The following is a 24,650-nucleotide window of genomic DNA, read 5'->3' on the forward strand; positions in this document are numbered from 1 at the left end:
ATAGAAATTAATTAAAGAGTAATGATGAATACTTACTTTGTCATATTTAGCAACTATTTCGGCTCGCTCCTGGGCAAGTTTAAGTGCTACATCCTGGTTTGAATCTGTGGAGAGACCAAATTTCAGTGAACTGTTGTTTAAAGATTTATAAAATTAATTAATCATAAAACTAAGACAAAACAAGTGAAAATAAAACAATAAATTGATGCTGCCTAAAATGACAAATCAGCAAAAATCAAATAAACTTACAAGGGTGAGTTAAGTATCCATAACTACAACTTTGAAATATCTACATATCTACTATTTTGATGTTACATACCACCCTCAAAAGAAAGCAAATCTGTTAACACAGCATTAAGTTAGGGGATATGTAAATCTTATCCCTCAAGAGTTATATTTGGATCTAATTTCACAGAAATAAGAATTAAAGTAGAAACTGGAAATGAGAGTTCTAAGTTTTCAGATGAAATCCACTTGGGTAGGTGATGAGAAGAGCATTCAAGAAGGCTTTTAAAAATTTAGGTAATTTACTCACAAAATAAACTAATGCAAGATAGAGTTTAAGGGTTTTAAAAATATATTTCTCTGACATGATGAATATAATCATTTCTTTACATTTAGCCTGAGGTCCCCCTTATCAACTGTCCCAACTATTATCATAATGTGCAGTTTTACCACAACACACACCCTTCTTTCTCATTACCCATCATGTTATCTTTCAAAAACGTAAGTCTGACAATGATTAGAGATCAAAATATGAAATAGTATGGATATGATTACACACCCAAGTCCCATAAATTAAAAGATCAATGACCGGTTATATATAAAAGGCACCTCTGGTCAAGACGGAAAACAAGCATTCCAGTGGAAACTGGGCAAAGGTCATGAGCAAGAAACTCACAGAAGCAACAACAGCAGAGACAAACCTGTTCTCAGGAAGCGCCCGGCAGACAGTAAGATCCTGCCAGCAGTGATCTTACATGCCTTATCACACTTAATTCCGGGCTTTATCCTGTTAATTCTACTACACAGATGAAAAAAAAAAAAGAAAACAAAAAACAGGGTTTAAAGATTTTAACCGACTTGTCTAAGGTCACACAGCTAGTAAACAGCAACGATAGGATTCAGAGGATATTAAATCTACAGCCCATAATTTTAACCATTACTCTATTAAATGATCACTGAAAGACACAAAAAAGGATGTCCAGTGAAATATGGCAGATGGGACACACACTTTTATATCCATTCCTCCTAAAACCCCACTAAACTGACAACATGGGGTTCTTTAAATCCTGGCCCTCAGGGGCACAGCAATGGAGGTTCCAAAGAGGTGAGGGTGGGGTTGAAAACAAGTAGTTGACTGAAGAAGCCAAGTTCCTAAGAGTTGAAGGGAGGCATGTGTGTATGTAAGAGGCTGAGTGCGGGGAAGCCATCCTCGCCCTCCAAAGCAGGAAATCATGAGATAATGACTAAATCTGCAGAACAGGAAGTGGTAATATAGGCATGTTATCTAGTGCTTTGGAAGTAAATAGAAAATCAATCAGCTGGGACTGGAGAGCAGTTACTTCTATGGGTGGGCAGCCTGGTGGGGAAGCGTGTGGAAGTGAGCTTATTTTTCAAAGTAAGTTTTACAGATCCTAAATCTTTACACCAAGTAAAGTTCTGACAAAAATAAAAGCTAATTTTAAAAGCCAAGACATGCAGGGCGGGGCCAGGGGGAATCAAGTCATTAGAAACTAAAGAAATGCAAGTTTTAAAATACCACTTTGCACCTATCTCAGACTGACCCCAAAACGCACCAATATTACTCAGTCTCGATACAGTGTGGGGCGATGTGCCCTCACTGACACTCGGTGGATTCACAAATGTATCAACTCTTTCTGGAAAGCATCTTGATAAAACATATCAAAAATCTTCAAAACAGGCATCTCCTTTACCCAACAGTTCCACCTCTAGGAATTTATGACAAGGAGATAATCACAAGGTTGTTTATAATAGTAAAAACAGCAAAACAGAAATCTGTCAATTTCTTAAAGCTTATTTGGGGGAAAAAGTGTTTATGCCACTGCTTTTCTCGAAGTGTCAATTGAGAACCTTTGCGGGAAATGTGAATAAATAACACAATGGTCCAATAAAATGATTTTCAGTAAACTAATGCATCCCAGGTGGCACCAGTGGTAAAGAATCCACCTGCCAGTGCAGGAGACCTAAGAGATGCAGGTTTGATCCCTGGGTCAAGAAGATCCCCTGAAGGAGGGCATGGCAACCCACTCCAGTATTCTTCCCTGGAGAATCCTATGGGCAGAGAAGCCTGGCCAGCTAAGCCCATAGGGTCGCAAAGAGTTGGATATGACTGAAGCGACTTGGCACACACAGGATGCACTCAGAAGTCTGGGATACTCAGCTCAATTATACACATATGAATTATCTTATTTTAGACTTAGGAACCTTCCTCAACTCCTTTCTCCCTCTTCCTTTACCCAGTTTTAACCCATTGCATTCATATACCCACCAAAAGGGCAGGGGAAGCAAATGAACAGAAAATAAACTCAAACTAGGAACCCTGACCACAGAGTAAATTCCATTTCCATTATCAGAACAGCTAAGCATGAATTTCTATGGTGACTGGGCAAAATTCAATAAATGAGGGCTTTCTCGGAAGTATTTTATACCAGTCCCTTATTTCTGCTACTAGTCCTAGGAATCTCAACTATATTTCTAGCTTAACAATGAAAAGTTTAATAAAAGTATAAAGGTAAGAAATGGGAACAGTATAGAGCTGGGAAATGAAGATACAAAATATTCCAAGAAAACATCTTTGTGGCTGTAAGATACTATGCTTTACATGGATCCATCTCCAGTCTAGAAATTTCTAGAAAGGAAAACCTAGCCAATAATAGAGGCTGTACTGGAACTGGATGAAGCTGTGCTCTAATGTTATGAAAGAAAAATGACTAAAATGATTAGCGCAGCTGATTCTGAATCAAGTAAGTGCTAGTCTTAAATTCCTTTAGAAAGCTCTTGTTATTTCCCCATGAGGAGAAAAATCTGTGGTATTAATAAATGTAAAAGAGAACAGATTTAAAGTCAAACTTATCTTATAAAATATAGCCAAACCTGCTTCTTTGAAGAGACTAAATGGAAATGCCAATCTTTCCCGACACTGAGTTTAGAGACATCGTTTAAGGCAATCATCTTTCCAGAAAGTAGTGTCCTTATGCAGAATTCACTGAAGTTAAATTATGCTGCACACTGTCTTATCTACAGTTGAGAAGTTTATTAAGAATTATAATAGAATAATCCCTGTGGTTTTGTTCTGATTGCTTATTTAGAAATTCCACTGCAGAACAAAGAGTTTGCCCTAAAAACACTGACCACAGAGGGCACGGCAGCCGTCTTGTGCCTGCAAGTGTGCCCCGACTTCAGGCAACCATTAAACAGCAGCAGTGGTCCCGGGCACTTACACCACCAGTCATCAAACAACAGAACTACCAGAGTAGTCAGCTCAAATGCAAACAAATTACTCTAATTGACTTTCCATCTAATATAAGAACGTCTCAAAGTATAAGAGGCACATTTTAAGCAGTTAAAGATCGAAAGACATTTGGATTAAAAACTCAAGTACATATAAAACATCTCGGGGCACAAGTGTACAGAAGAAAATAACGACAGCATTTTAAGAACACCTCTAATTCCATGTAACCATAAGAACTTTTAAGAATCAAGCATCCACCTGAACTGTAATAGCTCCAGACTGTAATGAACAATTCACTCAAAGGTTTTAAATTTTAAATTCAATCCAATGACACAAAATTGACAGACCATTTTTCCTAGTATACATTTTGACAGATGAATGTTAAATAAATATATATTTTAACATAAAAAGTACTTTACCCTTTGTTAGATAACCAGTCTGGCCCTGGGAATTAACAACAGCTTCAGTCCTCATAGAGTAAATTTATCTATACAAGATTCCATTCCTGCTCTCCAGCTACAAGTACACCAGCAGTGTTAGGCGGCCCCTCACACATTCTGCAACAAACTGAAACAGAAGAGTGGAAGGCAGCTCTGCTTTAAACTATTTGTGAAACAAACACAAGAAAGAAAAGGTTTGAGATATATTCTAGGGAGAATAAAAGACCTTGCTGTGGTTACACAGACTATAGATACCCAAACAAAGATGATGTTTGTTGAGGGTAAAAACATGCCTCTCAGGCTCCAGCCCAAGTATGAGCCACACCAGCCTACACCCAGCATTCCAGCTGGTAACAAACAGGGGCTTTGAATAAGCCTTAATCTTGAGCTTCAAAACCAGCCACATTCTTACTACTTTTATCAAAACTTGTCTTGAAGCAACAAAGAAAATTTTTATTTAAAACAAACTAAATCTAAGTATGAATACTCAAGTACATTTTATAACAATTTTAATGATACTTTTTAAAAAGCTTCAGCCCGTTTCAGACACTAAGCAAATACATACTAAATTCTGGACGGTTTGGGAAATATTTCACACAGCACACATTACAAGTGAAATAAAAGTTTCATGATACAATATGCGTAACTACTGCAGGGCAGCACTGTGAAGTGCGGAGTCTCGCCTTCTGCCCTTCATTGTGTCCTTCTTTCTTTTTTAAAAAGTGAGTTGGGACCTACAATATGGAAACTACTTTGCAAACATGGCAGCCATGTTAAAGCCATGCTTATGCACATTAATTACACTAACGAATTAAGTTTACAATCAAACTTAACTTACACTTAAGCTTAAGCCAGTTGTAAGAAGCTCAGGGAGAGGGTTGAAAGTCCAAATCATAAACCAGGACGTGGGGGTGCGGGGCGGCAGGTGTCCCCTTGTCTTTTGAGCTTCTGGAGGGTGCCTGCTTTCCTTGGCTCCAGGCCCCTTCCTTCACATCACTCCAACCTCTTGCCGCCATCCTCAAATATCCTCCCTCCTCTGACCTTTTTGTCCTCTTCTCATAAGGTTCCTGTGATGACACTGTGCCCACCTTCATGATCCAGATCAGCTTCCCATTCGAAAATCCCTTTTGACATATTAGGTACATCCTCACCATCCAGCCATCTCATCCTCTGTCGTCCCCTTCGCCTCCTGCCCCCAATCCCTCCCAGCATCAGAGTCTTTTCCAATGAGTCAACTCTTCACATGAGGTGGCCAAAGTACTGCAGTTTCAGCTTTAGCATCATTCCTTCCAAAGAAATCCCAGGGCTGATCTCCTTCAGAATGGACTGCTTGGATCTCCTTGCAGTCCAAGGGACTCTCAAGAGTCTTCTCCAACACCACAGTTCAAAAGCATCAATTCTTCAGCACTCAGCCTTCTTCACAGTCCAACTCTCACATCCATACGTGACAACAGGAAAAACCATAGCCTTGACTAGACGGACCTTTGTTGGCAAAGTAATGTCTCTGCTTTTGAATATGCTATCTAGGTTGGTCATAACTTTCCGAGGAGTAAGCTTCTTTTAATTTCATGGCTGCAGTCACATCTGCAGTAATTATGGAGCCCCAAAAAATAAAGTCTGACACTGTTTCCACTGTTTCCCCATCTATTTCCCATGAAGTGATGGGACTGGATGCCAGGATCTTTATTTTCTGAATGTTGAGCTTTAAGCCAACTTTTTCACTCTCCACTTTCACTTTCATCAAGAGGCTTTTTAGTTCCTCTTCACTTTCTGCCATAAGGGTGGTATCATCTGCATATCTGAGGTTATTGATATTTCTCCCGGCAATCTTGATTCCAGCTTGTGTTTCTTCCAGTCCAGCGTTTCTCATGATGTACCCTGCATGTAAGTTAAATAAGCAGGGTGACAATATACAGCCTTGACATACTCCTTTTCCTATATGGAACCAGTCTGTTCCATGTCCAGTTTTAACTGTTGCTTTCTGACCTGCATACAGATTTCTCAAGAGGCAGGTCAGGTGGTCTGGTATTCCCATCTCTTTCAGAATTTTCCACAGTTTATTATGATCCACACAGTCAAAGGCTTTGGCATAGTCAATAAAGCAGAAATAGATGTTTTTCTGGAACTCTCTTGCTTTTTCCATGATCCAGCAGATGTTGGCAATTTGATCTCTGGTTCCTCTGCCTTTTCTAAAACCAGCTTGAACATCAGGAAGTTCACAGTTCACGTATCGCTGAAGCCTGGCTTGGAGAATTTTGAGCATTACTTTACTAGCATGTGAGATGAGTGCAATTGTGCGGTAGTTTGAGCATTCTTTGGCATTGCCTTTCTTTGGGATTGCAATGAAAACTGACCTTGTCCAGTCCTGTGGCCACTGCTGAGTTTTCCAAACTTGCTGGCATATTGAGTGCAGCACTTTCACAGCATTATCTTTCAGGATTTGAAATAGCTCCACTGGAATTCCATCACCTCCACTAGCTTTCTTCGTAGTGATGCTTTCTAGGGCCCACTTGACTTCACATTCCAGGATGTCTGGCTCTAGGTGAGTGATCACACCATTGTGATTATCTGGGTTGTGAAGCTCTTTTTTGTACAGTTCTTCTGTGTATTCTTGCCACCTCTTCTTAATATCTTCTGCTTCTGTTAGGTCCATACCATTTCTGTCCTTTATCGAGCCCATCTTTGCATGAAATGTTCCCTTGGTAACTCTAATTTTCCTGAAGAGATCTCTAGTCTTTCCTATTCTGTAGTTTTCCTCTATTTCTTTGCATTGATCGCTAAGGAAGGCTTTCTTATCTCTTCTTGCTATTCTGTGGAACTCTGCATTCAGATGCTTATATCTTTCCTTTTCTCCTTTGCTTTTCACTGACTCGACGGACATGAGTCTGAGTGAACTCCAGGAGCTGGTGATGGACAGGGAGGCCTGGCGTGCTGCGGTTCATGAGGTCGCAAAGAGTCGGACACAACTGAGTGACTGAACTGAACTGACACCTTCCAGAGATTAGGATGTTGTGGGGAGTCAATCTTCAGCTCAACACACCTTGTACTATCTGTAAACGTTTTTATTTTTTCTTCATACTTAATCAGTTGTTTGTCTAGATACAGAATTCCAAGCTCATGATAAATTTTTTTTTCCCTCAGAACTTTGAAAATAAGTGCTGCATTACCTTCTGGCTGATTAGAAATCTGATGCCAGTCTAATTACATTTACAGGAGCCAAGGAAAGCAGACAGCCTCCAGAAGCTCAAAAAGACAAGGGGATACCTGACCCCCCTTCTCGAGGCATCCCAGCATCTCCCCTGGTGTCTCCCCGAGGAATAAGCCCTGCTGACACCTGACTTTAGCCCAGTGTAACTACGTACATCCTCCAGAATAGTAGGAGGATCAATTTCGTTGCTTTAAGCCACCAAGTTTGTGACAGGCAGCAACAGGAAACTAATACAATGATTCACAGTTTACTGCCTCAACAATGTTTCTCTGACAAAGACTCTCTCCTTGTCCAAACTTTACTAGGCCTTGACCTTGGCCTCCATCCTGTCTTCAGCCTGCCTCACCCATCTATAGCAAGAATCCCCCCCACCCTTGATACCTCATCACCTTTGCTATCTGGTCAGATTTCTCCTCCTCCACCCTTGATATCCAGTAACCCTGGCCTGTCTCTACCAAAAATCCTGTTATATAAGTTTAGCAAGATTCCCCCATCACTGAGGTCTCCTCTTAGTAACTTTGCACCCACCAAAGCCCTCATTTGGTGAATTAATGATAAATCCCTTACTGTACTTGGAGTTGAGCCCTATCTTTCTCCCCTATTGTGATATTCTTGACACTCCTTGGAACAGCCCTGAATAAAGTCTTCTTTATTGTTGTAATAAGTGTTAGAATAATTTTTTTCTTTAACAGAATCAAAATGAGGAGCAGACACTGGATCCATGAAATCTCCAGAGGCTAAAATTGGACATTTCCAGATGCCAACGGGGCAGCTGCCTAGAGAGTTATGAGACTGCATTAGAAGAGGGAATACAAAGTTTCTTCAGGAAGAAAGTGGATGCCAGGCAACATACAGATCACGGCATTATTGCAATACGGTAAACGCTTACATATAAAAGACACCAAAAAGAGGTAAGAGGACTGTTAGAAATCTCAGGACAAACAAAGCAGGGAGAGCTGAAAAGTCATGGTCAAATATTGATATGAAGTAATATACAAAGGGGTGTGGCTATGGATTTGATACACATGGGAAAAGTGAATCCATCTGACCATGACACTGTCAGTAGGATTATATTTCTTTCCTACACACCTCATCATTATATTTAACACTGAAGTAAACTATACTGACTACTGACTTTATGATTATATAAGAATTTTTTATGATTATATAAGAATTTTATTGGCTTTTAATGTTCAGTATCAACTATACACACAGTGTCTAAAACTGAACTCTGATCTGAACAGCTGCATATGCTCCACTCCCAGCCTAAGTCCCCACTCCTAGAAGCAGCCACCATTCTCTCCCAAAACTCTTCTCCACACTGTACAAGAATCTGCATGTACGTATGCACAGGCACATATATTTAAATGTCCCTTTTCTATTTAAAAACTAGAACCATTCTATATATAATTCTAGGATCTTACTCTTTTCTTGCTTAACAGTGCATCTTCAAGCTTATGCATATCAACACCTACCCAGTGGTATGCCAGTAAAAGCTTAGCAACCAGTTCCTGGAGGGAAGAAGTACAGGCTGTGAGCTCTGGTTTGTGGTATCTGCCAATTTCCATGCTGTGAAGATTCCCACCGCAGTGGCCAATTCCCAAGATACCAACGTGACGTCACTGAACAGAGAGATCAGGTTGGCTCCAATAAGTCCGTGGATCTCCCTCAACCCTTTTTCACAGCTGTAAAGTTTCCTAATGCACTAATGTAAGTTATCAATCAGTCCTCTCTTAGAACGTGACTAGGATAAAGCAGAGAGTCAATTTGTAATGAGAGCTAAAGATGAAACATTATGAGGTAAAGAGCTTAACCAGCTATGGTGACCAAAGGCAAGCAGAAAAAACGAGGAAGCAGAAACCACAAGCAAGCTGAGAGATGCTGCAGGGAGGAAAACGGTGCCCAGTATGCAGGGCACAGCAGAGTCACCATCATACAGACCTTTCAGCCTAAAAATAAGACACACAAGCCTGTCCCTATGTTGCTGCTGCTGGCTCTCCTTTCTCGTGCGATGCATGCACGCAGCAAGTGCTCTTTTCCCGAAATTCTCTGAGTAAGTTATCCATGTCTATGAGTTCCTTAATGTCATCTCATCTTTCAAACAGAAGAGGCCCTGAGTATCAATGGTGCCTAAACAATGTTTCAGTTATTTGTGATCACCTTCTTAGTATAGATTTTGTTATTGTAGTTGTTCAGTCACTAAGTTGTGTGTGACTCTTCGGGACCCTACGGACTAGAGCAGGCCAGGCTTCCCTGTCCCCCACTATCTCCCAGAATTTGCTCAAATTCATGTCCACTGAGTCGGATTATGAACTAAGATACCTCAATAATAAAGTTTTTTTTAATAATAAAATCTTAATAGGCACCATTGCTAAAAACTTCAGCATTTATCTTGCCATGTTCTAGATCCAAGACTGGAAGGAATGCTCAGAGAAGAAATGCCAGAAACATCAAAATACAACTAAAAACAAACAAAATAAAGGAAGGCACACCAGTCACATGAGAACCTGAAATACCACTTATTTTAAATGGTCATTCTGTGAGAGATGAAATTAAATACAGCACTTAAAGTGACATATGCCTGCTCTGCAACCAAATTTATTCTGGAGCGGCATCCCAGGAGACCTTGACGTCCTGAGCCAAACGCTCCCCCTGGTGGTCCTGTGAGGAACGATCCAGAACCTCCAATCCTTTTACAACCCTCTGCTGGGAGGAACTCTGATCCAAAGATCGGCTGCTTATGAGCCCTCCAGCACAGTCCCACCCCCGCCTCTCACAACTCAGTTAACTCCACATTCAACAAATGTCTCATCAAAAAAAAAAGTACAACCTCAAGAACCCATTTCTCTCCTTCTTCCTTCTCCCACTGGAGCAATAATCTTAGAAAAATCATTTGGCTTCCTTCCCTCTTTCCATGTTAACTTGGAAACAACATAACAACAAGATTCTCATCATAGCTGCAATTATAAAAACAGCATAACTAGTCATGATCAAGGGCAGGGGCAGCCAAAGACGGAAAGTCAATACAGGAAAGAACCAAGGCCATAAACCCAAAGGTCCTCAGAAATGCCCCAACTTCCACTTCAGAAGAGCCACACAAGCTTCCACATACATCTTCATAGTCCTCCTCTGGTAATATGCATTGTCTGAGACAATAAAAGTGTTCAAAACAACAAACCTAAAGCCTCAATTTTAGCTTTTATTTGTCAGCATAAATAGGATTTGTACCTTTCCATTCAAAATACTTCTATTATCTCACTAAGCAGCATGATGTCAACGTTTTCTACAATGTCAAGCTTTCATTTTAAAACTTTTCATTAAATACACAGAACACATTTCTTCAAATTCTCATACAGAAGCCCAGTTTTCAACAAGGGTGAGTGGGATTGAGGAGAGATGTGAACGTCCTCATGTGAGCAGGTCTGTACCTTGTTGCTCAACTGAGTTCCTTCCAACACTTTCCCAACTGCCATCACAACCTCCTTTCACAGGGTCCCCCAACTTATCCAGGTCCTTTTCCTGCTTTTACAAACAAAAAGATCAACATTTTATAACTGGTAGGTCATTTGTATGTTCTGTTTCAGTTGTAAGCATATACATTTTAAGAGCTGTAAGAATAGGACAAATCTCCAATATTTTAAAATGGAGCACCCAGCATCACAGAGAGATTTCAGTTCAGTTGCTCAGTCGTGTCTGACTCTTTGCGACCCCATGAACCTCATCACACTAGGCCTCCCTGTCCATCACCAACTCCCGGAGTCTACCTAAACCCATGTCCATTGAGTCAGTGATGCCATCCAGCCATCTCATCCTCTGTCATCCCCTTCTCCTCCTGCCCTCAATCTTTCCCAAAATCAGGGTCTTTTCAAATGAGTCAGCTCTTCACATCAGGTGGCCAAAGTATTGGAGTTTCAGCTTCAGCATCAGTCCCTCCAATGAACACCCAGGACTGATTTCTTTTAGGATGGACTGGCTGGATCTCCTTGCAGTCCAAAGAACTCCCAAGAGTCTTCTCCAACACCACAGTTCAAAAGCATCAATTCTTCGGTGCTCAGCTTTCTTTATAGTACTTCTGTTACTAATAAAATATTTTAAATCATAATCTTAAGAATAATTACTTACTTCTTGATTTCCAGAAGGATGAGAAACAAAATCATTTTAAAGTCCTACAATTACTAATAAAGTTTCATTACTATAACAGAGAGGATAATATTTGCCCCTCAAATTTAATCATGACTACAGACTTAGATAGAACTGGTCACGGCTCCTTTAGGTCCACTGTACTTTTACCATCTATTTACCTACAACAATCTACTGAACACACTTATTTCCAAGTCACTCCTATTAAACTGTAATCTTCATGAACAAAAGACTGTACCTCACTCATCTTGACATCTCTTGTGCTACCACAGTGCCTGGCACACAGTAGCTGCTTACTAAATACTTCTATATAGCTTCATTGCAAAGAAAATAAAAATAAAAATGTCTTTACTAAAGAGCCTCTTGATGAAAGTGAAAGAGGAGAGTGAAAAAGTTGGCTTAAAACTCAACATTTAGAAAACTAAGATCATGGTATCCGGTCCCATCACTTCATGGGAAATAGATGGGGCAACAGTGGAAACAGTGTCAGACTTTATTTTCTTGGGCTCCAAAATCACTGCAGATGGTGACTGCAGCCATGAAATTCAAAGACACTTGCTTCCTGGAAGGAAAGCTATGACAAACCTAGACAGTATATTAAAAAGCAGAGACATTACTTTGCCAACAAAGGTCCATATAGTCAAAGTTTTTTTTTTTCCAGTAGTCATGTAGGTATGTGAGAGTTGGACTATAAAGAAAGCTAAGTGCTGAAGAATTGACGCTTTTGAACTGTGGTGTTGGAAAGGACTCTTGAGAGTCCCTTAGACTCCAAGAAGATCCAACCAGTCCATCCTAAAGGAAATCAGTCCTGAATACTTATTGGAAGGACTGATGTTGAAGCTGAAACTCCAATACTTTGGCCACCTGATGCAAAGAACCGACTTGCTGGGAAAGATTGAAGGCGGGAAGAGAAGGGGATGACAGAGGATGAGATGGTTGGATGGCATCACCGACTCAATGGACATGAGCTTGAGTAGGCTCCAGGAGTTGGTGATGGACAGGGAAGTCTGGCATGCTGCAGTCCATGGGGTTGCAAAGAGACAGACACGACTGAGTGACTGAACTACTGAACTGAACTTGCTAAAGATTGTTAGCTTTCTCATATATTTTATTGTTTTTTTTTTTTTTAATACTATTTCAAGGGAGCATTTGAAATTTTATTAAGACTCAGACAGGAGAAGTCACAGTCCAAGTAGCACTTGTGATTATTTACAAGATCCTCATATTCATTAAGGAACGAATGAAGACATACATGATTAACTGTGTGTATGTACGTGTGTGGCTCCTGAAAGATGAAGAAACCAGAGCCTTGTTATGTCTGTGTTCCCATCTATACCCCTCACATTTTCCCTCCTTCTAGCTCCCCAGCCTACTCACAGACCATCACTGTCTCACTTGCTTTACAGGAAGGTCTTGCTCACTCGGCTGTGTGTGCCACATCGTACTTCACAAAGGGCGTTCACTAGAGCAACGTTCCCAGCTCCCCTACTCCTCTCAGAAGCTAGGGGTTGGCTTGGCTGTGCTAGTCACCCGGTGGGTAAATCTAAGTCGAGAGAGGCTAATAAGTCCTTTCCACTTCAGATCTAATGTCAGGTCCTCCATCAGCCGACACAGGAGGCATTTTGCTCTCCATCTGTCAATCTCTCCTGCCCTACTTCTCAAAGAGAAAGAGCATCACTGCTGCTTCCCTAGAACTCCCAAAATCAGACTAGTAACGCCAACATTTATGTGTAAGATGATTCACAGAGACATGACGTGATGTAACAATGCTTAAATACCATTACTACTGGAGAGAAACATAATTATTACTTGTTGAATGTGAGTTTAATTCCCACACTTGGCGGCAGGGTTGAATGACAAAATTGCAACAACAGATCCTTAGAACCAAGACAAGCATATGAGTCATTTTACTCACTTCAACCGCCTACAGTTGCTGGCAACTCAAGATTACACCTTAGCAGTTCTTCCAGTAGCACGAGGGCATGATTGTATTAACAGATGACACAAGACTGGTCTGCAACAACTCCCTGTTTGTGGAAGCTTTATAACCTGCTTAGTGAGGTTTAACAGGTACCAGACATTTGCCACGGAGAAGGCAATGGCACCCCACTCCAGTACTCTTGCCTGAAAAATCCCATGGACAGAGGAGCCTGGTGGGCTGCAGTCCATGGGGTCGCTAAGAGTCGGACACGACTGAGCAACTTCACTTTCACTTTTCACTTTCATGCATTGGAGGAGGAAATGGCAACCCACTCCAGTGTTCTTGCCTGGAGAATCCCAGGGACGGCAGAGCCTGGTGAGCTGCTGTCTATGGAGTCGCACAGAGCTGGACACGACTGAAGGGGACATTTGCCATGCATTTGCTATGCGTAGTATCACATAATCAAATGCCTTCATGATTAATTTCTATGATTATAGAAAGAATTCTGTTGAATTCAGTTCATTTACTTAACTTTCACAACTCTTTTCAGCTCATTCAGAATTATAAGCATTACAGTTTTATTCATTACAATAAAACTTTGTGCTGAATTCAGTTCAATGGATTTTAATAAGAAATAATGCAATTACACCAAATTCTTGAAGGCCAGATATAAAACAGAATTCACAGACTGCTCATCCTAATAGCAAATAACTAATCCCACAAGTAGTTTGGCAAGCTTTATTCTCACCCAAAGGTAACTTTTCCACTCTTTAAATCAAAGATGCAGATATGTAAAAACCAAATTGTGCTCAAAATGGCACACGAAAATAAGAACTAAGTATTACCCAGAACAACTGAGTAGCACACAGGAAGAACTGCATTAACGCATAAGCGGAAGTATGAACTATGCAAGTATCCAGTCCCCACACAGCCCTTAGGTTCAAATTGGGACATAAGCCCATCAAAAGTCAGAAATTTGGGATACGATAAATGTTTTACATGCTCACATCATATTGAAGCTGCCATTCATTCACTCATTAAATAAGACAGAGAGCCCTAAAGTTCGACACAATACCACAGAATTCTCACAACATACAGCACATTTCACCCAACAAACCCTAAGAATGTGATCTATACACTTCTCATGTGTATGTGTGTTTAATATGAAATGTTTCTTTACATGGTTACTGTAACTGTGTTAACAATGTTATGTTTGAGTGACCAGTATAGGATAAGATTTATTTTGCATAACAAACATCAAAATGCTATACAAATAGGGTCCGTCACTGATCAGGAGTCCTGATGACTTAAGTGCCAACAAAGAGCCAGCCAGGCTCATAAGTAGGAGCTAGCACTTACTCTGTGCAATTTTAAAGTCTTATGTATGTTATTTCATTTAATGTCTTCACATCAAAACTAAGAAGTAGGTATCATTAGCATTCATTTAAGAGACAAGAAAATTATTAGGTAAATGAACTTGCAAGGATTACACAGCTTTGAAGTTGCAGAATTGGCATTCAGACCCAGGCAATATGGCTCCAGAGTGCTCTTAACCACTCCACATGGTCTCTGAATAAATAAAAAAGGAAATTGAACAAAGGTTTATCAAGAGGATCTGTCAACAGGAATACTCAGAACAGTATTAAACAAGGGCAAGAGGCCATGGAAATGCTCTCCAGTCAACAGGAAGTCAACATGTTTCTGAAGAGGAGAGAGAACAGAAAAGCTGTGGAGAAAATGACCACCACTCAGGAAGGAAGGGGCTTCCCAGGTGGCACTAGTGGTAAACAACCAGCCTGCCAGTGCAGAAGACACAGTAAGACACGGGTTCGATCCCTGGGTCGGGAAGACCCCCTGCAGGAGGGCATGGTAACCCACTCCAGTTTCCTTGCCTGGAGAAGCCCATGGACGGGGGAGCCTGGAGGGCTTCAGTCCACAGAGTCTCAAAGAGCTGGACACGACTGAAGCGACTTACCATACACGTAGGAAGAACAGTTTAGTCTGCCTGTTAACAGCTGCCTGTTGAACTTTTATAGCTCATTAGGCACTGTGCTAGGTACACAGAAAATCTCAAACAGTTCTATAATCTTTTACATTTTACAGATGACAAAAATAAAATGCAGAGGTCAAGCAATTTGTCCAAGTCTAAATTATCATCAGAGTTCAACTCAAACCCACAGCTGAAAGGCTCCAAAGTCTGTGTCCACCTGCCCACTATGCTAGAGAGAGAAAGTGTGTATGTGTGTCTAAACTAATAAGGTATATGCTACCAAGAAACTGGTGCAGGGCCACCAGAAAGTGGGTTAGTTCATTCCAGTGTGCTCAAAACTACTGCTCTGGTTGTATTTCCACAGTGAGTGTCCTATTCTAATAAAAAGAAAAGTCTTCCTATATCTGAAAATGATTACTTTCCAGAGTTACTTATTCCTTACACTTTCAGATACCCAAGTGTCCAAGGTTTCCTCCATTGATACTATAAAGCTGCCATAGTTTTATGGTTATAAAATGCATTTTCACAGTATCATAAACAAGGAAGCAAATTTTTTCAAAGTTTAAATTGAGGCAGCTAAATATTGTTTTCATACACAACTAGATACAAGTAAGCTTTGGGGGAAAAAAAAAGCTTTCCTAGTTATCAACTGCCAGACTCTGGGCAGGAAAACAGGAGACATGGGCTCCCCACCCACGGCATCTCACATACTGTTCATTCATTTTAACCCAGTCCACCACTTTTTGTTTTCCAAACCTTTCAACCACATGTTTCTTTCTACATGTAACACATATTGCTCTTCAGAGTAAAGATTCATTAGCTCTCAAGTGTATCAAACTTAAAAAAAAAAATAGTCCCAACACATCTATTGGTTATTTGTAGTAGATAATACTATACAAGATTCCAGAGTTTCCCTGACAAAGACACCTTAATAAAACGAAACAGACACTGTTCACCAAAGCGAAAGGAACGAGCAGTGAATTTCTCACACCTTTGTTCCAATGGAGGCACAGCTGTTTCTAACAGTATTTACTCAGTAAAAGCAGTCCATCAGTTCAATCTGAGTATTACCTTGGAACACAAATGTGCATAATTTTAAGAAAGACCAGATGCCTTCACAAAATTTAAAAAACAAGACTAATCACATCCAAAGATATACTCCTTTAATATTATGAAATGCCTATATAATGTTGCATACATTACCTTCCAGATAATGTATATAACATACCTGAGAAAAAAAGCAGTAGTAGCGTATAGATTTCCAAAGAAACTTGCACTGTTACATTCAAGGTTTAAAAATAAGACAATAATCTTAAATGCAACTGACTGATGAAAGAAAAGGGGAAAGGGTGGCCATTGGGCTCCAGGTAACAACTTGCCTGGAGACCCTGAAAATTCACATTTAGTTTTCTTGTCAGCAACCTATAAATCCCATTCCCACCCCAATGCCTCACTCTCAATTTACCTGAAAAACTTATACACAGGCTCAATCAGATTCTAAACTTTTTTTTTTTTTTTTTTTGGTACACAGCAGCCAAGCAATAAAACTCTTTTAAGAAGTCACTAAGGGGGAAGAGAGCCTCTTCCAGCATGATGAGTTATGCGAACTTCCACATAAAAGATTACCATACTCCAGAAGACTGACTATAAAAACACACTTCATATTAAAGACCTGCCATCCTTCTCACTGCAGGAAGTATTTCTTAGAAAGCATTGTTAACCACTCAATGAGTAAACTATCTGAAATTACAAAATGCATTTAGGACAGTAATCCAATTCCTCTTTTATGAGTAAATAAACATGGCCAACTTCACAAAGCAGCAAAATGATTGGAAATGATGTAAAATGTCCATCAATTCAGCTATTAAAAATCATGAAGCAATATTCTGTACTGATTTGACTTGGATTCATCTCCAAGATGTACTGTAAGTAGAGGGGGAAAATGTCAAGGTTCAGAACAGTGTGTATAACACACGACGGGGGTCAGGGATGAACATAAATACACAAAGTTCACAGCAGCTGTCTGGGGGAGATGAGTGGAAAGGACACTTATCTTTCACTGGATAACCTTCAATACCCTTGAACTATTTATCATGTACATGTGCCACCTTATCAAACCCTAACATGAAAGTGTTAACAATTGTAAAGATAATGAGCAGGAGAAAAATCCTTCCTCAGGAAAAGGCTGAGATTTACTGTGTATCCAACATAGCTGCTTCTGCACAAGCAGATGAACCCTCGTTTTAGCCTCCAGAGACCCCTCTCAAGTGCAAGGCCACCTCAGCTTTTCCTGATGGAATGGCCTCACCTTCCAGTTGTCTTTACTGCTCTAAAGGAAGGAAAGGAAGAGTAGAAATTCAAAGAGATGGGGACTATCTCTTTCCAATGACCAAAAGAAAACCAATTAATACTTTCACTTCCAGCAGCCCAAGCAGGCAGGGGACCTGTGTCAGCGCATAAAGAGGAGATCAAGAGTCTATATTCTACCTTCTGGATAAATGAATAGAAAACGAGGCCCAGAGAAACTTATCCTTATCCACCATAATAATCTGAAAGGATCAGCTGTACTGAGAACTGCAAAATTTAAACAAAGGATAGTATGTTACATTTTACACTGTTAAGGGCTGGTTCAAATACTTAAAAAAATAAGCACAAACCAAACAATAAAACTGACAGAGCATCTGCCTGAGCAGATCACACCACTTTCCTGATCAATTCACTGACAAAGGAGATTCTTATTACTGACAAATCTGGGCTGTTTAGAAATGGATGTCTTACAGGACTCAGGTTTATAATGTTTCTGAAATGCTTTTAAAGCCATCTAGAGCGTGTTTGTTTGTTTGTTTTCCTTTATACTTGTATTTTCCTTAGGACACTGATCTTGCCAACTGCTGTTTTACCAATAGCGGTCCTTTTCAAGAACATAACTTTAATAAACTTGCTGACAAATAGATTACATTTGTAATCTGTTGTGAATGGCAAGTTACTTTAATTGACCATTTTTAATTGAGCCAGATTAATGAGTTCCTTGGTTTCCAATAAAGCCATCAATGCTTTGACAATTTCACAAACTCACAATGTGTGAAGCTCTTTGCAAGCGCTGAGAAACACAGAATATTAAAACATAGTATCTGCTCTCAAGATGTTTACACCTTGTAAATGAATAAAAGGATTCTTACTCTAAGAGATGTGTTCACCAGCAAGGAAGCAAGGCAAAAGTAACAATCCTTAAACAACAGCACACCCTCTACAGGGGACAACGAGGTTGCCACACAACCCAAATTGTTTCTAAGGTGACCAGAAAACCGTGGAGCATTTTATGAACTCATTCTAAGAGGTGATCACTGAAGACAGAACCGACTTTGAGTGAGATCACTTTTATTTACTGCAATGTTACACATGAGAGCCTACTTGGATTTTTCTTCTAGGAGATGTCTTCAGTTTGACTTAATGATCCTTGAGAAATCTAAGCACATCTAAAATCAGAAGCTCAGCTGCTTCACAAGTATGCTAGAATGCCGAGAGAAACTAAAGTGAAGTGTCTACTTCCTTTCAAACACTATCAAGCACCAAAAGTCTTCTGGAAACTGTGATTATTTATAATATGCTTTAGAAAAGGCCTTCCTACTGAATTGTGTCTGGAATGTGAGGCTACAATCAACAATTTCACAAGTCTTAACTAAGTGAAATCAATACTGTTTCACAAATAAGTCCATATACAGTCATCTTACTCCATTTTTAAAATCCAATTCAACAGAATTCTTAATAACTGCTCTATCACTAAGTGATAACTAATGTAAACTTGGGCCACAACCTGTGTGAGCATCAGTCTCCTTACCTGGACAAGAGGTACCCAGTGCTAAGAACAAGCATGTTAGCTAACATTTACTCAGCGTCTACTATGTGTCAGGTGTGGCTCTAAGCAGAGCGTAATATCCTAGCCATATATTCTCAAGCATATGATCAAATGGAAACTCAAGCAACCTTACGGTGGAGTCACTATTACTGTCACCAGATTAGAGATGAGGAGAATGAAGACATTCAGAAATTTCCAAAGGTCTCACAGCAAGCGCCAGAGCCCCAAATGTCTGGAATCCAGAAGCCAGACTCTAAATCATTAAGATAGTGCTCCTAAAAATGCTAAGACATCTCCTGTCCAATCTGTAAAGTTCTTGCAAACATCCTACTTAATTAGGCTCATAAAAAGCATTCTAGAACTTTTAAGTGCCATGTAAACATAAGACAAGATTGAAGAAATTGAGTAGGTACCTAAGTTTGTGTAGGTACCTAAGTAAAAATTAAAATGAAGAACAAAAGTTAAAGGAATTGGAGGGAACCTCAATGTGTACCTAGCTCTACTTCCCCTCTATCACATTCTTAATAAGTGGTCACTGAATTCAGTGACCTTCAGTGCTTCAGAGATGAAATCTCACAAGTTCACAAGTCAGCCTTTTCCATCTTAAAATGTTCTATTTATTATTAGAAATATCTTCCTTCCTTTTAGCTCTAAACAAAATTGAGCTTTTTCCACCTGACAACCTACAAATACAAGTCACTGTTATATTCACACTGTGACATATGACATTTTATTAAAGTTCTCATTTGAAATTCGACACCTAAACCCAACATGATAGCCCAGAAAAAGTCTGAGATAAGGAGAACAATAGCTCTGTTACTCCCTTGATCTGCAACCAAACCAGCTGGTAAGTCAGCATAGTGGGCTCCAATTTAGCATACACTTAAGCTCTCTCAATCTTCTCTTAGGAGCTGTTTCAACCTCAATGTAGAAGTTGACATTTTATAATTTTCAATCAAACTTTCTTTCATTTTGGTCCAATATTCTAGCCTGTAAAGGCCTTTGTGAATCTCCATTCCATAATCTTATGAGCTCTGCCAACTCTGTACACTCCTCCTTCTGTCATAATTCCAATGACCATAACTGAATTTTTATCCAAGCTGAAGAAAAGCTGTGAATAAGACCATAGGATACACTGGCAAAGACCTTCACTCTGACATAATTACTTTAAACATGATTCATCAATTAATTATAACATCTCTACATGAGTTCTAGTCGATGGTGGCATCATAGAAGACTTCATATCACATTACTTTCTAACACCCAAATATCGATAAAACCTATCTCTAACATTTCCTCAGGGTGTTTATCTAATGACAACAACATTAGTTTATTCTTATTATATCCAGAAAAGTTCCTAAAAATTGCTGCCTTTTAAACCCATTCATAAGCCATTATTTAATAAAACGAAGCTAGAATTCTGATTCAAATGATCATGAAACCCAATGGCTTCTAATTACCAGAGTCGACCCTCGCTCCTCTTCTGAGTCCAGTCTTCAGGTACCTTCTCCATGTTCTATTACTCTTAAAAGACTATTTACAGTTATTCCAAATAGTCTAAAACTATATTACTCAACCTATCCTGAAGACCTGACTTAAGGGTGTTACCATGTCCTAATCTACCTTGGGCTTCAACTACCTCTCACTTCTGTCCATTCCCTTCTCTTTTTTGAAGATAATTTTGTTTCTTGCTTTTTACTTTTTTAAAAAAGCAGATGGAAGCAAGAATCAAGACTCAGAAGCACTCTCTCACATTTACATGACATGACTTGCCCTGAATAGCAGGCCTATCTGGTCATTACCGATCTCCAGGATCCAAATTATGCTTCTTCAGATGTTTTTAACATGCTCCACACACTGCTCGCGGCTGTCAGTTCATTTGTGCTTGATCCTTCTGACACTGGTGTTTCAAGTACCTACTACTCTTTTTCATTCATTACTGGTTATAAATCTTTTCTTCTACCTTTCATTCTTCTACCTTGAATTCAAAATGCACCTTAAGAAGCTACTTCATTTTGTGCAAATTCCTTTATCTTTTCTTTCTCATTAGAGTCAGTAGCCACTGGAGATCTTTCTTTCACTGATCCAGATCTCCTTTTAGAGTCTGTGAATATAAGCAAGCTCACCTTCATGCTAATATTTTTCTAACTTACTTTCCTGAAGACAATCATACATCACTAAGTACTGACTTTTTTCTTAGAATTTGACAAACTCTAAGAAGTTACCCTCACTTCTACGTTACTAACAAACACCCGCTCCTTCGCTTGAATTAGGCCTGAAAAGCGCTTGAATTAGCCCTGAAAAGTAGTTCCCTTCATTGTTCCTGTAACATCCTAAGACATATACTCACCAGTAGGAATACAAGATGGATTTATTTATATCTGAATAAGCACTGTTGTCAGGCTTAAATTCTTGGTGAAAGAAGATGGCTACAAATGACAGCAAAGTCTCAGTCTCAAAGGTGTCAAAATAATTAAATGGGGGAAAAAATGGTCTTTTCAATAAATGGTGCTGAAATAACTAGAAACCTATATGGGGAGAAACGAATAAACTTTGACCCTTACCCCAAACAGTACACAAATTTCATCATCTCACACTTTTAATAATCACTAATCACTTTAAATTTTGTCTTTATTATACTGCAACTTCTTGCTGTCTTTTGGAGAACTTCTAGATTCATGCCCCTATATACGTATGTCTAGGTTGTTAGAAAAATCAAGTAACTAAATTTATGCAAACAGTATGAAAAATAATCACCAACAAGCTCTGACTGAGGGCCTGAGCCCTCTCTAAACAGCATGCATGAGTTTAACTCACTGACTTCATAGCATCTACTTTGGAAGCTATTAGCTTCCTTCAGCCCATGAAATAACCTTTAAATAAAGTAAAGGATTATTATAAAAAGAACAATGATAGCAACTCACACTAATCGTACCCCGCCCCTCCACCCAGGCAGGCGCCACACAGATCATGCATGGTTATTTACACTGCTCTTCACCCACTATACTCCCACACGCGCAGACTTTACTCCAGTTCGAGGAGTACCTTCCCCTCCCTTCCACTCTTCTGCTTCTGGGCCAGCGAATATCCAATCCCCTTCAGCTGGCACTCTCCTCTCCATGCTGACTCTTCCCTTGTCAGTCCAGGAGCGGCCTCTTCAGGACCATCTTCAGGGGTTCTCTTATGGTGCCTTCATAACTTCCTTGACAGGAAGCACCACATCTGTCAATGATTTGTTTGCTTTCTGTCTTCTCCACTGAACCCACAGGTTGGTCCAGGTCGTTTTATTTTCCACTGTAAACCACTGCCAGCCAGTACAGTGTCTGGCACAAAACTGATGCTCACTAAACTTACTGCATGACTAAGTGAACCGACAAGAAATTCCTAATTTAATCCTCATCACAGCACCAGTGACACAGGAACCACCGAAGACTTGGAGAGGGGACACTGGCCATTACCCAGTGGGGGTACCACAACCCATACCCAGGTCTTTCCATCTCCAAATCCTGTGCACCTCACTGTGTCAATGCCTGTAAGTGGTTCTATAATGGACTGCTGAGGTCTATTCATCTAGTCTTGAACTACTGGTCAAACCCTATCACAAACCCAAGGACTATTCAGATTATTTCCCTGGAATTTCGTTTGATCAAATATTCTTTGAAATAATTGGGCCAGTTCAATTATTAAGCAGAAATATTTACTAGGCCTCATGGTACTTCCTGGAAAAGGCTTTAATTGGGTATGACTAAACTTATAGAACATTCCTAAACAATAGGTGTGTATTTTCACTAAAGTACGCTCACCCTATTAACCACAGAGCTTGCAGTCTCACGGCTCTTATCACTACCAGCTCTCACTCGACTGTACTTCCTGCCAAGACCAAACAACAAAATGCCAGCCATCATAAGTAAAAGGCTCAAATATGCCTAGAGGCGTGGCATATACACACCAATTAAGAAAAAACAAAGGTTATATTCAGCAAAGTGAGACTTACTACAATAATTCTATTCATCAAGAAAAAAAACTAAAAGCCAAAAAAAGAACAGCAGAATAAAAGAGCTTTTGAATGACAGTGAATTTGAACAAGTGAGTCAGGATAGTGAGTCATCCTTAAGTGTGTACCTAAAAAATGTGAACAGATAACTACCGCAGGTCCTAAGATGCTAATTATAATCACTGTCAAAATAAGGACATAATGTAGCTTTGTGCTGAATTCCTGTTTTCAATGGGGTTATAGTTTTGCCACCTACATTAGAATTGCAAATGGTTTGAAGATTAGTTCCTGAAATACCATCTATGGATAGGGGCAGCCAGGGAATATATAATGGAATATATAAGGGTACAACACCAACCAAAGTTCTGGTAAAGTTCAGTAATATCCTTGGGCGGGGGGGGGGATGGGAGATGAAATCAAGAAATCCTTTTATGTTGGTGTAATACAATGCATGTTACAAAGAGAATTCATACACACCAGTTCATACACATCAATTAAACATTCTTAAAGTAATGAGACTTTCTTTTCTTGCAAGAAACGCTTCCAAATTTACCTATCTCCACCAATCATATCACCATGCCAGACTTTTTCTTTCACTCTTCTACATGTAATTTTCCACTAATTTCTGACTTTTTTTCAATCATCCCTTGCTTTTTTCATTTCCCCCGCTACCACATTCGTCTACAACCATATTTTGTTCATGGAATTATATTTGCTGAATGAAAAGAAAATGTTGTTCCAAGATAATGTCCAATAATTCCCAACTGTGGTCTATTGGGATCATTTGGTCGGTATGTCATAAGTAACTTGTCAAGCATAATAATATTTGAATTTGAGTCTTTCCCTATAGTAAAGTTCCTCTAACTTGGATTTCCATCTTGCCTTGTGCAGAAAATAAAATGATGGCACTTGGGCAACTACAGTAGATTTAACAGACAAGCTGTCCATGAGACTCTTCACTGCAGTGACTGTTTCCTGTTATATATGTTATAAACATATAAAAGGTTAAAAACCAATGACCCTTACTGTGTTATGTGAGTGTATATTTATACTAGTTCACTGAACCCCCTCACTCCATTAATTAGTGTTAGATATGCCTGGGTACAACATAAAACTTAAAATAGCAAAACTGAAATGAAAGAGATACTGATTTTCCTCTGGATGCCAAGGAAATTCAGATCTTAGTCATCTAGGTCTGATATGAAGACTCTAGAGTCAACAGGATTCCAGGCTCTTCGATCTTTCTTCTCCAGTATCTCCCTCAAGACTTCCATCCTCAAAGTCACCTCATGGACCGAAATGGTTGCTGGATCTTCAACCATCACTTTGTGTTACAGACAACAGAAATGAAGGAAGATAGATGGCAAGAGGAAGCAGGAGTGTACAGAAGGAAAAGAGTAACAACACTACCTGCCCCAGATAAAAACCTGCTGAGAGGCAGAAAATGCAACAGTCTCACAGGGCTGGGAAGACAAACAGTGGTGCTCACAGCACCTACAACAGAGCCAAAACCCCACGGAAGAAGAAAGCAAGAGCAGTCAGCCAGTCAAAATCTCAGCTGCTTAACTCTGCCATGCATTTGCCCATTCTTAAGCAGCACAGACTGAGAGAAGCCAAGTAGAGAGT

The 24,650-nt window shown here is 39.7% G+C and overlaps 1 protein-coding gene across 10 annotated transcripts in view; it reads right to left on the reverse strand.

Annotated features, from left to right (window-relative positions):
- Positions 1 to 24,650, reverse strand: part of USP6NL (USP6 N-terminal like) — a 205,936-nt gene that overhangs the window by 52,438 nt on the left and 128,848 nt on the right. For 9 of the 10 annotated variants that reach the window (XM_086334906.1, XM_086334907.1, XM_086334899.1 and 6 more), the window contains one exon: positions 37 to 104. In XM_086334906.1, the coding sequence (XP_086191032.1) occupies positions 37 to 104 (68 nt within the window). Of the gene's footprint in view, positions 1 to 36; positions 105 to 3,894; positions 4,043 to 24,650 lie in introns of those variants that run through there. The other variant, XM_086334898.1, reaches the window with a different exon arrangement.

The sequence above is a fragment of the Bos grunniens genome, chromosome 13 (assembly GCF_055505025.1).
Source record: "Bos grunniens cultivar Pamir isolate PY7600 chromosome 13, Bosgru_T2T1.0, whole genome shotgun sequence".
NCBI classification, from domain to species: domain Eukaryota; kingdom Metazoa; phylum Chordata; class Mammalia; order Artiodactyla; family Bovidae; genus Bos; species Bos grunniens.